Below are 14,103 nucleotides of genomic sequence, written 5' to 3' on the forward strand. Positions count from 1 at the left end.
TTGTGAGGAGCAGATCATAGAATGGTTTGAAATAGTTTACTGTCAAATAAATGCGAAGAGTACACGACACGTGTTTCGCCCTCATTCTGGGCTCATCAGGTGTACACACTCCACTGCACTCCCTCTCGGGAATCGAACCTCGGACGTCAGCGTCAGAGGCGATGCCCCTAACGTTGCGCCACGGTGTGTGATTCGTTTATTTGACAGCATGTATCAGATTGTGACACAGACTTCGAATGCCGTGAATGTAATTACCCCAATCTACATGCTGTCAAATAAACGAACCACACGCCGTAGTTTTTATCTAAATAGTTTTTATCTAAATAGTTTATATTTTTAAATAATATAAGTAAATATTTTTTATATTTTTAATCATTTTCAGGCATTCTTTCTGCCTGATTCCACCTATAATTTAGTGTTTCAAGAGATCTGCTGAAAAAGAAATCACCAGAAGTATGCATATCCTCAACTAGGATAAGTAGGGGCTTTCCATGTGCTAAATTTTCCTTTTTGAAGAAATATAGGTAATGGGCAGAATGCTGTTTTTCAACGAGTCTTCATGTGGAAAGTGGGCAGCATGTCATATTTTTAAAAAACGGCCTGCACTCCTCTGTAGTGATGTGAAAAAGAGGCACAAAAAGACTTGATTTTACTGCTGTGGTACATACTGTATGAGTTATGCATCTGCAGAAAAGAACAACAGGCAAACTTGGAGGTTTGAATGTGGCTTTAGGAAGGAGTATTCCAATGTTTTCCACAAAAAAAAAAAAAAAACTCTAGTGAGTTTTGCATTTTACTAATACAAAATTGCCATCAAAATTAATTTTAATGTCAGTTTTGTAGAAGTCTATGTAAATCAAAACTTGCCTGTTTTGCTCATCACTACAAAAATACATCCTCAAATTTGTTTAATGCAATTGAGCATTGTATCTTGGCAGCAATGTGTATTGGCTAGAACAAAATTCTGTCCATGGCAGCAGTTCCTAGCGAGATACTGTACATACATCCACACCCTTAAATTGGGGTCAAAATAGGTCACCATAAATAATATAACCTGCTTACGTAAAATACAGAATTTCAGTCAAACATGCTGTCTTTTTCCATGATATCTTATGAAACTTGAGACTTTTTGGATTCTTTGGAAGTAACAAATCCAAACAGATAAGTGGCCAAAGTATATTATATTGTCAGACAAGTGGACATAATGAAGGGTTTACACATCTGTGCTGGAGAAATATGGGGAAGGAATTAAGTGTGACACCTGCCCGGGGTTTGTTCCTGCCTTGCGCCCTGTGCTGGTTGGGATTGGCTCCAGCACACCCCCGTGACCCTATATTAGGATATAGCGGATTGGACAATGACTGACTGTCTATTGCTATTACCTTTTGTTCCATCTGCCTTCTTAGAATGTAGGAGAAAAACCCAGAAAACAACTAACATCATATTCCCTCTCGCCAAAACTACACCCCTGCTGTGGCTAGCAATATAAAATCAAAAGTCCCACTGGAAGTTACCGTTCATTCAAGGACCATCTTTGGAGGAAAACAAGGCTCTCGATTTGAAAATCACAGTGAAACACCAATACTATTTTCAGCATAATCATACTTTCTTTTTGTCACTTGGACATTCTAAATAAATGGGGCTGCCTACAGTTCCCCAACCTTCATTTCAATACAATATATTGTATTAGATGTGTTTAAACGGGATAATCAAGCAGGACTCATAACATAGAAATCAAGATAACATTTTACAGAAACCAAAAGCTTAAGATCTACACCTAATTTCACTCTTTAATTAATATTGTTTTTATCAGTATGCTGCTGCTGGAGTATGTGAATTTCCCCTTGGAGATTAGTAGGGTGTTATACCGTGTTAGCCATTATGAATGTAGAGAAAAGTCAAGCAAAATGACCCCTTATATTGGCTAACTAAAAAGATTACAATATGCAAGCTTTCAAGGCAACTCAGGCCCCTTCTTCAGGCAAGATGTAATACAGTGCATCCTGAAAGTATTCACAGCGCATCACTTTTTCCACCTTTTGTTATGTTACAGCCTTATTCCAAAATGGATTAAATTCATTTTTTTCCTCAGGATTCTACACACAACACCCCATAATGACAATGTGAAAAACGTTTACTTGAGATTTTTGCAAATTTATTAAAAATAAAAAAAATGGAGAAATCCCATGTACATAAGTATTCACAGCCTTTGCTCAATAGATAGATAGATAGATAGATAGATACTTTATTAATCCCAATACTTTGTCGATGCACCTTTGGCAGCAATTCCAGCCTCAAGTCTTTTTGAATATGATGCCTCAAGCTTGGCACACCTATCCTTGGCCAGTTTCTCCCATTCCTCTTTGCAGCACCTCTCAAGCTCCATCAGGTTGGATGGGAAGCGTCGGTGCACAGCCATTTTAAGATCTCTCCAGAGATGTTCAATCGGATTCAAGTCTGGGCTCTGGCTGGGCCACTCAAGGACATTCACAGAGTTGTCCTGAAGCCACTCCTTTGATATCTTGGCTGTGTGCTTAGGGTCGTTGTCCTGCTGAAAGATGAACCGTCGCCCCAGTCTGAGGTCAAGAGCACTCTGCAGCAGGTTTTCATCCAGGATGTCTCTGTACATTGCTGCAGTCATCTTTCCCTTTATCCTGACTAGTCTTCCAGTTCCAGCCGCTGAAAAACATCCCCACAGCATAATGCTGCCACCACCATGCTTCACTGTAGGGATGGTGCCAGGTTTCCTCCAAACGTGACGCCTGGCATTCACACCAAAGAGTTCAATCTTTGTCTCATCAGACCAGAGAATTTTCTTTCTCATGGTCTGAGAGTCCTTCAGGTGCCTTTTGGCAAACTCCAGGCGGGCTGCCATGTGCCTTTTACTAAGGAGTGGCTTCCGTCTGGTCACTCTACCATACAGGCCTGATTGATGGATTGCTGCAGAGATGGTTGTCCTTCTGGAAGGTTCTCCTCTCTCCACAGAGGACCTCTGGAGCTCTAACAGAGTGACCATCAGGTTCTTGGTCACCTCCCTGACTAAGGCCGTTCTCCCCCGATCGCTCAGTTTAGAAGGCCGGCCAGCTCTAGGAAGAGTCCTGGTGGTTTTGAACTTCTTCCACTTACGGATGATGGAGGCCACTGTGCTCATTGGACCTTCAAAGCAGCAGAACGTTTTCTGTAACCTTCCCCAGATTTGTGCCTTGAGACAATTCCTTTGACTTCATGCTTGGTTTGTACTCTGACATGAACTGTCAACTGTGGGACCTTATATAGACAGGTGTGTGCCTTTCCAAATCATGTCCAGTCAACTGAATTTACCACAGGTGGACTCCAATGAAGCTGCAGAAACATCTCAAGGATGATCAGGGGAAACAGGATGCACCTGAGCTCAATTTCGAGCTTCACATCAAAGGCTGTGAATACTTATGTACATGTGCTTTCTCAGTTTTTTTATTTTTAATAAATTTGCAAAAACCTCAAGTAAACTTTTTTCACGCTGTTATTATGGGGTGTTGTGTGTAGAAATCTGAGGAAAAAATGAATTTAATCCATTTTGGAATAAAGCTGTAACATAACAAAATGTGGAAAAAGTGATGCGCTGTGAATACTTTCTGGAGGCACTGTACATAAACTGGAGTTCCCTGTGTTTATATAGACACCAGGACAAGAAACAACATTGGTAAATCTGTGAAGTGAGAAATATTAAATGTAAAAAAATAATGGATTCCTTCAGGCTAGGGTTCATTTAACAAGAGAGAGAAGAACAATGTTGGATAAGATAACTGTCCAACAAAGTCTTTTGAAGTTTCTGATGAGTTTTTCAATATAATGTGGGCCTGCAGACAGGCTATCTGTGTCAGTCTGAGAGATGCAAACAATCCTCATATCTGGCCATAAAACTCCTGTCTCTATTCAAATCATGTAATGTATTACATTTTAGCATGAGTTTAACCTCCCATTCTGGCCCATAAGTCCCTCTCACAGTGTTCATGGCTGGTGAGGTGGGCCGCTACAGGAACATCTGTGTTGCCACGTTTAATGTGAAACCTGTGTAAATTCATTCTCTGGCAGAGTGTTTGTCCAGTTTCTCCCACATAGAGTGCAGTGTCAGGACATTTCATACAGAGAATTAGGTAGACTACATTAGATGATCTGCAGGAAAATGATCCCTTTATGTGATGTTCTATCTAATCTATCTATCTATCTATCTATCTATCTATCTATCTATCTATCTATCTATCTATCTATCTATCTATCTATCTATCTATCTATCTATCTATCTATCTATCTATCTATCTATCTATCTATCTATCTATCTATCTATCTATCTATCTATCTATCTATCTATCTATCTATCTATCTATCTATCTATCTAATAACTGTTTTCCTTTTTTGTGGTGCTCTAGTGTTTGACTGTCAGGAGTCTTTACTTTAAGATTCAAAATGTGGATGCCAGTCGAAGCCTGCCACCATTTTTATAAGCGCAGTATGATGATGACATGTGTCATGCTGCTATCATCTCATATAAATAGTAATTGTGAGAAGATGTCACAAAACACATCCAAAATTGATCCAAAAGCAAAGGCCAGACACCCAACTGGCCATCGAGAAACTAAGTCTCACCCCAAACCTTACTTTGGGAAATCAGGAGGCTTTGGCATATTAGGTCTCAGATAAATAGAGCTTGCAAAATGCTTAGAAATGTCCCAAAATATAGAAATATCTTAATATGGAGAGAAAACTATATAAAAAAACTATAAAAAAACTGTTGTAAGGTAGATCCAAAACAAAGTCCTTTTAAAAGGAAGTGTATTTAACAAAAGACAGCAAAAAGCTCAAAAGATCAAAATAAACAGGCAAAAAGAGTTGCCAACAAGGCAAAAGCAAACAATCCCCCAAAGAAAATCTTAAATCGAAACCCCTATACAACGGCAAATGGAGTCGATGAAACCAGTAAATCCAAAGAAGCAAATCAATTCTCAGCAAGGATCCAATACTCCAGCAAAGTGCATTCATTGATCTGTAAGGAACTTGCTTGTCCAGCTTGTCTTTGAAATCTTGGGGGCGGTCCTTAGCAGTGAGGTATCGGTGGCCCCACCAACTCTTGGGAGTCCACCCACAAAATACATAGAAAATGAAACACACAGAAAATAAATAATAATAAATTTAATTTTTTATAGAATATACCATTCTACAAAAAATAAAAAAACATTAGCATAAATAATGGAAATCACTATTCGGCTTTTAGTGAGCAGAGTGATTTTAATGAGGATGATCAGAAGAAAAGGCATGGTCAGGACGTGATGAAAAAGTAAAAAACTGGGAGATCATTAAAACAGGTAACAAAACCAAGTCGTCAGACAAAAATCAAAGTCAAAATATCCAAGGATAAATATTTTAGCACAAGGGCACATAAGAGTTTATCTGTGAACTTGGATAGCAAAGTGCCACATCGGGTGTCCTTATAACCTGGCACAAACTAGTTTTGGTGTCACGATTTCTGTACTTCCACGAACTCTGCACCGTAATGCATCCATAGCAATGAAACAAGGCATAGTTACTTAATTCTAATACCATAAAAAGCACAGAAAAGTGTATTTTATACCAGTGTTAAAAAGTAAGTACTCCCCATGGAAATTATTGAATTATTTAACATATTTGAAACAAGCAGTAGATGCAAACAGTGCCTACAGATATAAGTGATAAAGTTTATTATTAAATATAAAGAAAGTTTTCCTTTTCAATTAACAAAAATATCAACAGATGTGAGGGTCTTCCGGGAAGTCCACGTTTGGCCTCAGAAGTTGGTGTTGATCCATTTAGCAGAAATTACTTCTTGTAGGAGTTTGAAATAACTGCCCATCAGTCTCTGAAATCATCTTGGTGACATTTGACACCACTCCTCCATATTCAGTTGCAAGATGTTTGTGGGTTTTCTTTCATGTACTGCTCATTACAAATCCCTCCACAACATTTCAATGGCATTCAAATCAAGGATTTGACTAGGACCATACATTATCCTTTTTGAGCCATTCCTTGATGGATTTGTTAGTGTGCTTCATGTCATTATAGTGTTGGAAAGTCCATTACTGATTTAATTTCAACTTTCAGATGGATGGCCTCAGGTTTTCCTAAAGCAGATTTTGATATGATGTAGAATTCATAATTGACTCAATGACTACAAGCTTCCCAGGCCCCCGAGGCAGCAAAGAAACCCCAAATCATAAAATATTCACCAGTATACTTCATAGCTGGCATGAGGTTCTTCTCCTGAAATGCTGTCTTTGGTTTGCATCAAATATGTCTACTGTTACTATGCCAAACAACTTTCTCATTGATTCATCTGTCCACAGTACATTGTTCCAGAAGGTCTGGTCTTTGCCAAGGCATTCAATGCCAAACTGTAGTCTTGCTCTGCAGTAATGTTAATTTTTTCCTAAAACACCTTGGATTCTGGTCAAATTTGTGCAATCTTCTTCTGATTGTAGACGCAACTGTTGCCAGTGTTACTTGCAGATCCTGTGATGAAACATTAGCACTTTTGGAGACTTCTTTCAGTTTGGAAAGGTCAGCTTTGGGTCTGTTTTGGCTGGGCAAGCCAGTCATTGACAAATTAGCAATCATTTGAAATCTGTGACACTTGTAGATGATCTTCCTTACAGTGGAAAGATTCATTTCAAATAATTTGGCAATCTTTTGAAATTCCCTGACAAACTCCTAGGCATCCACAACCTTAATTCTGAGGGCCTCAGATAGCACTTTTGGTCTTGGCATAATGACACCACAAACATTAATAAGAAAGAGAACACCAGACCCTCAACACCTGTGGTTTAAAAAAGAAAGGGTATAACTGTTTACTCCCTGAGGATTTTCTAATCGTTGGCACCTTTTCTGGAACACCTGATTCTAATTTTATGGATATGAAGTGGTGATAAATTTAGGGATGCACTTACTTTTTCCACGTGACAAATCTGTATTTTCATTAATTTATATTAAAAGAATGAATACGCCATGTCAATGCTTTGTGCTATTTCTTCTGGTATATCACTTTTATCTGCAGGTATTGTTTGCATGAAGAAATACTATTTTCCTGTTCAAAAATGCTGAAATAGTCAACAATTTCCACAAAAAAAATGTCCATGGGGTATACTTATTTTTTCACCTGATTGTAGATAGTCATAGCACAAAAGGAGCAACAATGATCAAAATAATACTTCTGTTAACAATCACAGAATCAAAATTAAAGATTCAGTTTTGGACATGAACACATAGGGACCACGTAAACTGTAAAGAGAAGACAAATCAGCTGAGTATCAAAACTGTGATGTTCCAGTGTTTTAAGCATCTGAGGCAACCTATCCAAAGTGTGCAGTAGGTGGGAGAACAACTTTTACATTCTTATAGATCTACTTCTGAACTTACACAGGCTTCTTGCTGGAGACGTTGCAGGAGGTGCTTGGCTGGCACAAAGAAGTCGACTAGATATCTCAGTGAGTCATGGTGGTATGTTCCCTCTAGCACAGAAAAAACCTGTGAGAGGAGTGGGGGAGCCGTCACTTCAAATGGAGGATAGAGTGAAGAGAGGGCGCTCTGTACACAGTCCTCCACAGCCTGGGAACCCTGTATGAAAGATATAAGAAAGGTACATTTTTAATAGGTTGTTAACTCCTTTGCAAACTTATCGAAACAAGTGAATGATAATACATTAAAAATGAAACTATTAACGTCATCTAATTCAAATAATGTAGCTCACTCCAGAAATTAATATATTTAAAATTTAATGCTGCGTCCAGGAACCCAGCTAGCTGGAGAATGTCAACCACCCTACCCCTGCTCCAAACTTTGATGCATTTGGTTGCCCCACAGCCTTGGCATCACCCATGTCCCAGGGTATCTATATTCATGACTGGGACAGACTAGAGCAATGAGGACACACAACAACACACTATGGTGCAATCATGTGCAAAGGTACAATGAATAAATAAGTAATCCAATAAAAACAGTGTTCCACAGAAAACTTAAAATCCAATAAATAACAATAAATAATCCATTAAAACCAAGAAAATGACTGGAGTCAGAATCGCCTTTTAATTAATTCCCCATTGATTCTTTATTTCTTGCTCATCTCGCCCTGCTCATCAATCACCAGGTATGCTCAACAGAAGTAAGACATTGGTGAACGTAGTTCATAAAACACTCCCAACTCAGCCACTTTTTGTTGACATCCACCAAAATGTGTTGAGTCCAACTACCATCGTCTTCAGCATCTACAGGATCCCTGGATCTCTCCAATCTCCTGCAATCAGCAGTTCAGCAGAACCAATCCAGTCTGCCTATGCAGCACCTTTCCTCATGCTCCTTCATGGGGTTTCCCCTGAAAGCTTTGCCACCTTGCTCCTGCATTGGCTCCAACTTGATTCTACTGTTTTCTTCTCCTTGTTTTCTTTCTTGCCTCTTTCTCAATCTCGCTCCTTTGTTTTTGCTCTCCTACTCTCAGACCCGTTTAATTCCCAAGGGAGTACAAGTGCACCAAATGACCCACAGAGCTTTGACGAGGCACCGCTGTCTTAGGCACGTTAAACAAAATTAGTGTTAGTACTAATGAAGCACTGCATGGCCTGTGTCTTGCATGGCAGGAAGATACTGCTGTAAGGGAAAGAAAGTTGTTGTTTTTTTAGTGTACGGGCAGGAGGGAGACACCAGAATGCCATTTAATAGCAGAGGGCCCAAGGTAAAGGTTTGCTGAGTTGCTGAGTGGCTTACTGGATGGAGAATCTTGTGGCTGGATGTGTGCCCAAGATCTAAGACACTTTTAATAAAGTTTATAGCAGGTGCAGCCCTTTCATTGGCTGATTCAGAATTTGATAAGGTGGAGAATGGAGAATGAGTCCTGCTAGGTTAAAAGACCGAGATGAGGTTAACTACTTGTATTTTGCTGACCAGCTGATTAGAAAAGAGTGTCCTATAAAGTAAAAGGGAATGAAGCGAGCCCTGAGGACCGCGATTGAATGCCAAAGTCCTGAAATGATTTAAGTGGGTTTTCTTTGAAGCACAGTGATCTCGCTTTATTTTTCTTTGTTTTCTTTTTTCATTTTTCTGTTTCTTGTTGTTGTTGAACTGAATACTGTAAGTGAAAAATCCACTATTTTCACTTTCATAATTTCACAATTTCAGGAGTGTGTCTCAGCTTCTCTATCTCTGGTCGATCTCGGTTATGATCTACTTGGTGCTGAGGGTTCAAAGCAGTGCCAATGACTGCTGGCACAGGGCATCACAGCGCTCTGTAAGGGGTTCTAAAATTGATTTTAAGAAGGCGTTTGATAGTGTACATGAAGTCTTTGTGGACAACCCTAAGATCAGGGTGCCAGGTGAAACTGACACCCTGATAAAATTCTTTTACACAGAATTTACAGATTGGTCTGCAGCTCAATCTGACGTAAGACATGGATGAACTGTGCTCCTAGTAGCAGTTGACTGGGTGTTGAAAAAGGCAACCAGTGACCACAGAAGAGGCATAACATGGTTCATATTCTTGTCATAAGATCTTTGCTGACAATATAGCTCTCCTTTCATCTAGGCAAGATCACATACTGGAGAAGAGAAGGCGACTTATACAGATCAAAATGGACTCCAGATCAACATGAAGAAGATTCTGGAGATGCAGCTTAATACAACATTGAATTTCAGACTAGTCATTGATTGAGCTGAAATTGAATGAGTAGATAGCTTTCTTTACTTGGGTTCAGTTTTCAGCGTCAAACACTCCACCAAGAAAGACATTAAAAGAAGGCTAGGTACAGTAAGATTAGCAGTCGACTAGTTGAGATCCCTGTGGAAATCCAAGCATCCACAGGATGAAACTAAGAATCTCTAATAGCAATATCACATCCATTCTGCTGTATGTTAGAGTGAATGTTGGAGTATAACCAAGATTGACATGGGGACAATGTCTAGCTTCCATCATGACTGCCTCCGAAAAATAAGCATAATACCCTGGCAAAGCAGGATCTCCAGCAAGGACTTACCAGATCATCCAAAGTCCATATACATCATTCGGAACTACCAAAAATGGCTGAGTTAGCTAGGGCACGTATTAAGGATACCAGGAACAAGCAACACCACAGGGCAAGAGACCAGAGGCACATCAAAAACAAACTGGCAAAGAGCTATAGAAAGAGAAATGAAAGAGCTGGGAATGACTTGAGGCAAAGTAGAAGCAAAGGCAAAAGATCAAACAGAGGAGGGTGCACTTGTGTTGACCTTATGCATCAGTCGGTGAGAAGAGGATAAGTAATTAAATAAAAAAGTTTAAAACTGTCTCATATCCAGATGCACTTGGAGATTGGAGTCAGGAGGTGATTTGAGGCAGAAGGGAGAGAACAGAGTAGAGGATGAGAAGAGACATAGTGAGTAAGACAAAGGGAGAGAGGTAATAAAATGGAGGGCTTTGGAATTTAGGAGGTGGACATATGGTTAGTCCCCCCACAGCAGACAGTTTGGCTCTCGAGATCTGAGACTGTAGATATGCCAGTATCAAAGCTAGCACCTCTCAGTTCATAGATAGATAGATAGATAGATAGATAGATAGATAGATAGATAGATAGATAGATAGATAGATAGATAGATAGATAGATAGATAGATAGATAGATAGATAGATAGATAGATAGATAGATAGATAGATAGATAGATAGATAGATAGATAGATAGATACTTTATTAATCCCAATGGGAAATTCACATTCTTCTGCAGCAGCATACTGATACAATAAATAATATTAAAGAATGATAATAATGCAGGTGAAAAACAGACAATAACTATGTATAATGTTAAATGTTAACGTTTACCCCCCCAGATGGAATTAAACAGTCGTATAGTTTGGGGGAGGAACGATCTCCTCAATCTGTCAGTGGAGCAGGACAGTGACAGCAGTCTGTCGCTGAAGCTGCTCTTCTGTCTGGAGATGACATTATTTAGTGGATGCAGTGGATTCTCCATAATTGATAGGAGCCTGCTGAGCGCCCTTCGCTCTGCCACAGATGTTAAACTGTCCAGCTCCATGCCAACAATAGAGCCTGCCTTCCTCACCAGTTTGTCCAGATGTGAGGCGTCTTTCCTCTTAATGCTGCCTCCCCAGCACACCACTGCGTAGAAGAGGGCGCTCGCCACAACTGTTTGATAGAACATCTGCAGCATCTTATTGCAGATGTTGAAGGACACCAGCCTTCTAAGGTAGTATAACCGGCTCTGTCCTTTCTTGCACAGCGCATCAGTATTGGCAGTCCAGTCTAATTTATCATCCAGCTGCACTCCCAGATATTTATAGGTCTGCACCATCTGCACACAGTCACCTTTGATGATCACTGGGTCTATGAGGGGTCTGGGCCTCCTAAAATCCACCACCAGCTCTTTGGTTTTGCTGGTGTTCAGGTGTAGGTGGTTTGAGTCGCACCATTTAACAAAGTCCTTGATTAGGTCCCTATACTCCTCCTCCTGCCCACTCCTGATACAGCCCACGATAGCAGTGTCATCAGCGAACTTTTGCACATGGCAGGACTCCGAGTTGTATTGGAAGTCCGATGTATATAGGCTGAACAGGACCGGAGAAAGTACAGTCCCCTGTGGCGCTCCTGTGTTGCTGACCACAATGTCAGACCTGCAGTTCGCACATACTGAGGTCTGTCTTTAAGATAGTCCATGATCCATGCCACTAGGTATGAATCTAATCCCATTTCTGTCAGCTTGTCCCTAAGGAGCAGAGGTTGGATTGTGTTGAAGGCGCTAGAGAAGTCTAGAAACATAATTCTTACAGCACCACTGCCTCTGTCCAAGTGAGAGAGGGATCGGTGTAGCATATAGATGATGGCATCCTCTGCTCCCACCTTCTCCTGATATGCAAACTGCAGAGGGTCAAGGGCGTGTTGAACCTGTGGCCTAAGGTGGTAATGTAATGTAATGTAATGTGCACCACAGTTAGGTGAAGTAAACAGTACACTAAACATACATTATACAAACGTCAACATACTACCGAGTCATGTAAGTGTTCTGCATTGTATTTCTTTTGTCTTGGACTTGTTTTGTTTTGTATTGTACAGTATATGGGTGACCTGAATTATATTTCCTAAACCTGACTGGACAGATTGAATAAGATTTGTACAAATGCCAAAAATAAAGAATCTTGAGAGAGATACTGTAAGGTTTATTGGTTTCTGCTTATTTGCACTTTCATTTCCCATTTTAATTCTTGTCTTAAGTTAACTTGTCAGGAAAGACAGCAAATCATGTTTAGTTTTGGCCTTGTTACAGTTATTGTGGGAATGAAGGACTGCAACAAAGACCACCACCACACAGCACACCTGCCATCTAAAACACAATTTATTATTACTGTACTTTAGTATCTGTTTAAAATTCAGGTTCATCCAAGGAGAACTGACCACAGTCAGATTTCCTTATAAAAACATTCTTATCACATTTTACTTATGAATTATCTCAGACGTGCAGATGTATTTAACATGCAATGTTTTTCTTCTTTCCTCTTGTATTTTTATAGCACATTCTATTTAACCACAATATCCGGCTTCTGACTTTTTGTAATAATGATCAGAACGCAGTTACAGATTTCTATTCTATTGTGATGTTAGGGTTACAGGGAGCAGGAGATTGTCCAGGCAGGATTTGGCTCAAGCAGGAAACAATCCTGTCCATTCCAGGCAACACTGACTCACACAGACATTCACTGATTTGAGGCCAACGAACGATTTAGTCTACAGTGTGGGGGAAAATTGTCATTCATAGAGAAAATCTACACAATCATGAAGGATGTCAGCAAAGTCAGAATAGGAAATGACCAGGATTAATACCAAAGTCAAATGCATGGAGGGCACAGGGGCAGTGTTAACCACTGCACTGTTACTCATATTCTGTCTACTAAAACTGCACGCCCAATCTACCTGGAAAGGGGTCTCTCTTTGAACTGCCGGGCAGGGCCTGTTAAAGCCCATTGCGGCACTTCCTGTGTGATTTTGGGCTATACAAAAATAAACTGTATTGTATTGTATTGTAAAACTATTATTATTATTATTATTATTATTATTATTATCCATCCATGCATCCATTTTCCAACCCGTTGAATCCGAACACAGGGTCACGGGGGTCTGCTGGAGCCAATCCCAGCCAACACAGGGCACAAGGCAGGGAACCAATCCTGGGCAGGGTGCCAACCCACCGCAGGACACACACAAACACAGCCACACACCAAGCACACACTAGGGCCAATTTAGAATCGCCAATCCACCTAACCTGCATGTCTTTGGACTGTGGGAGGAAACCGGAGCGCCCGGAGGAAACCCACGCAGACACGGGGAGAACATGCAAACTCCACGCAGGGAGGACCCGGGAAGCGAACCCAGGTCCCCAGATCTCCCAACTGCGAGGCAGCAGCGCTACCCACTGCGCCACCGTGCTGCCCCATTATTATTATTATTATTATTATACCAACAATAATCTTGAGAGAGATACTGCAAGGTTTGTTGGATTCTGTTTATTTGCACATTGCTTTCCCATTTTTATTCCTAGCTTGAGTTAGTTTGTAAAAAAAGACAGCAAACCTTGGCTACCTTGTCTGGGATTTGCTCATAATACTTGTAAGGCACTTGTACCCCCACATGCTTGTAACATGACCCAATGGATGTAACTGGCCACCTTGTTCTGTCTATAGGTATAATTCAGACAGAGTGAGTATTGTGTAACCAGTGACTGTAGCTCATGTGCTCTTCTGCTTTGCTGCACATCCTGCACTTTCTGTCAATGCCCTGTTCTTCTGGTGATGCCTTGTGCTGAATGCCTGGTCTTAGGATGTGATTATCAGATACCCTGTTTCTCATTTGAGATGGGAAACACTCAGCCATGCCATAAACCTGTCTTTGTTGACTATTATTATTATTATTATATATCCACCATTTTCCTTTTTTTCGTGAGAAGCAGGACCCTAACCCTTGTGTGACTGTCAGCCTATTGCAACAAATTCATTTGAAATCACACATTAACTTAACAAGCACATTTTTGGAATGATAGTGGAAACCGGAGTATTGCCAGATTGAGAA

General features: G+C 40.3%; 1 protein-coding gene across 3 annotated transcripts in view; it reads right to left on the bottom strand.

Annotated features, from left to right (window-relative positions):
- The window catches only part of LOC114645726 (rho guanine nucleotide exchange factor 40-like), a 252,056-nt gene that overhangs the window by 174,302 nt on the left and 63,651 nt on the right, over positions 1-14,103 (bottom strand). For all 3 annotated transcript variants that reach the window (XM_051923101.1, XM_051923100.1, XM_028793549.2), the window contains exon 2: positions 7,426-7,623. In XM_051923101.1, coding sequence (XP_051779061.1) covers positions 7,426-7,623 — 198 coding nt within the window. The remainder of the gene's footprint in view (positions 1-7,425; positions 7,624-14,103) is intronic.

This window comes from Erpetoichthys calabaricus, chromosome 2 (assembly GCF_900747795.2).
Source record: "Erpetoichthys calabaricus chromosome 2, fErpCal1.3, whole genome shotgun sequence".
NCBI classification, from domain to species: Eukaryota; Metazoa; Chordata; class Cladistia; order Polypteriformes; family Polypteridae; genus Erpetoichthys; species Erpetoichthys calabaricus.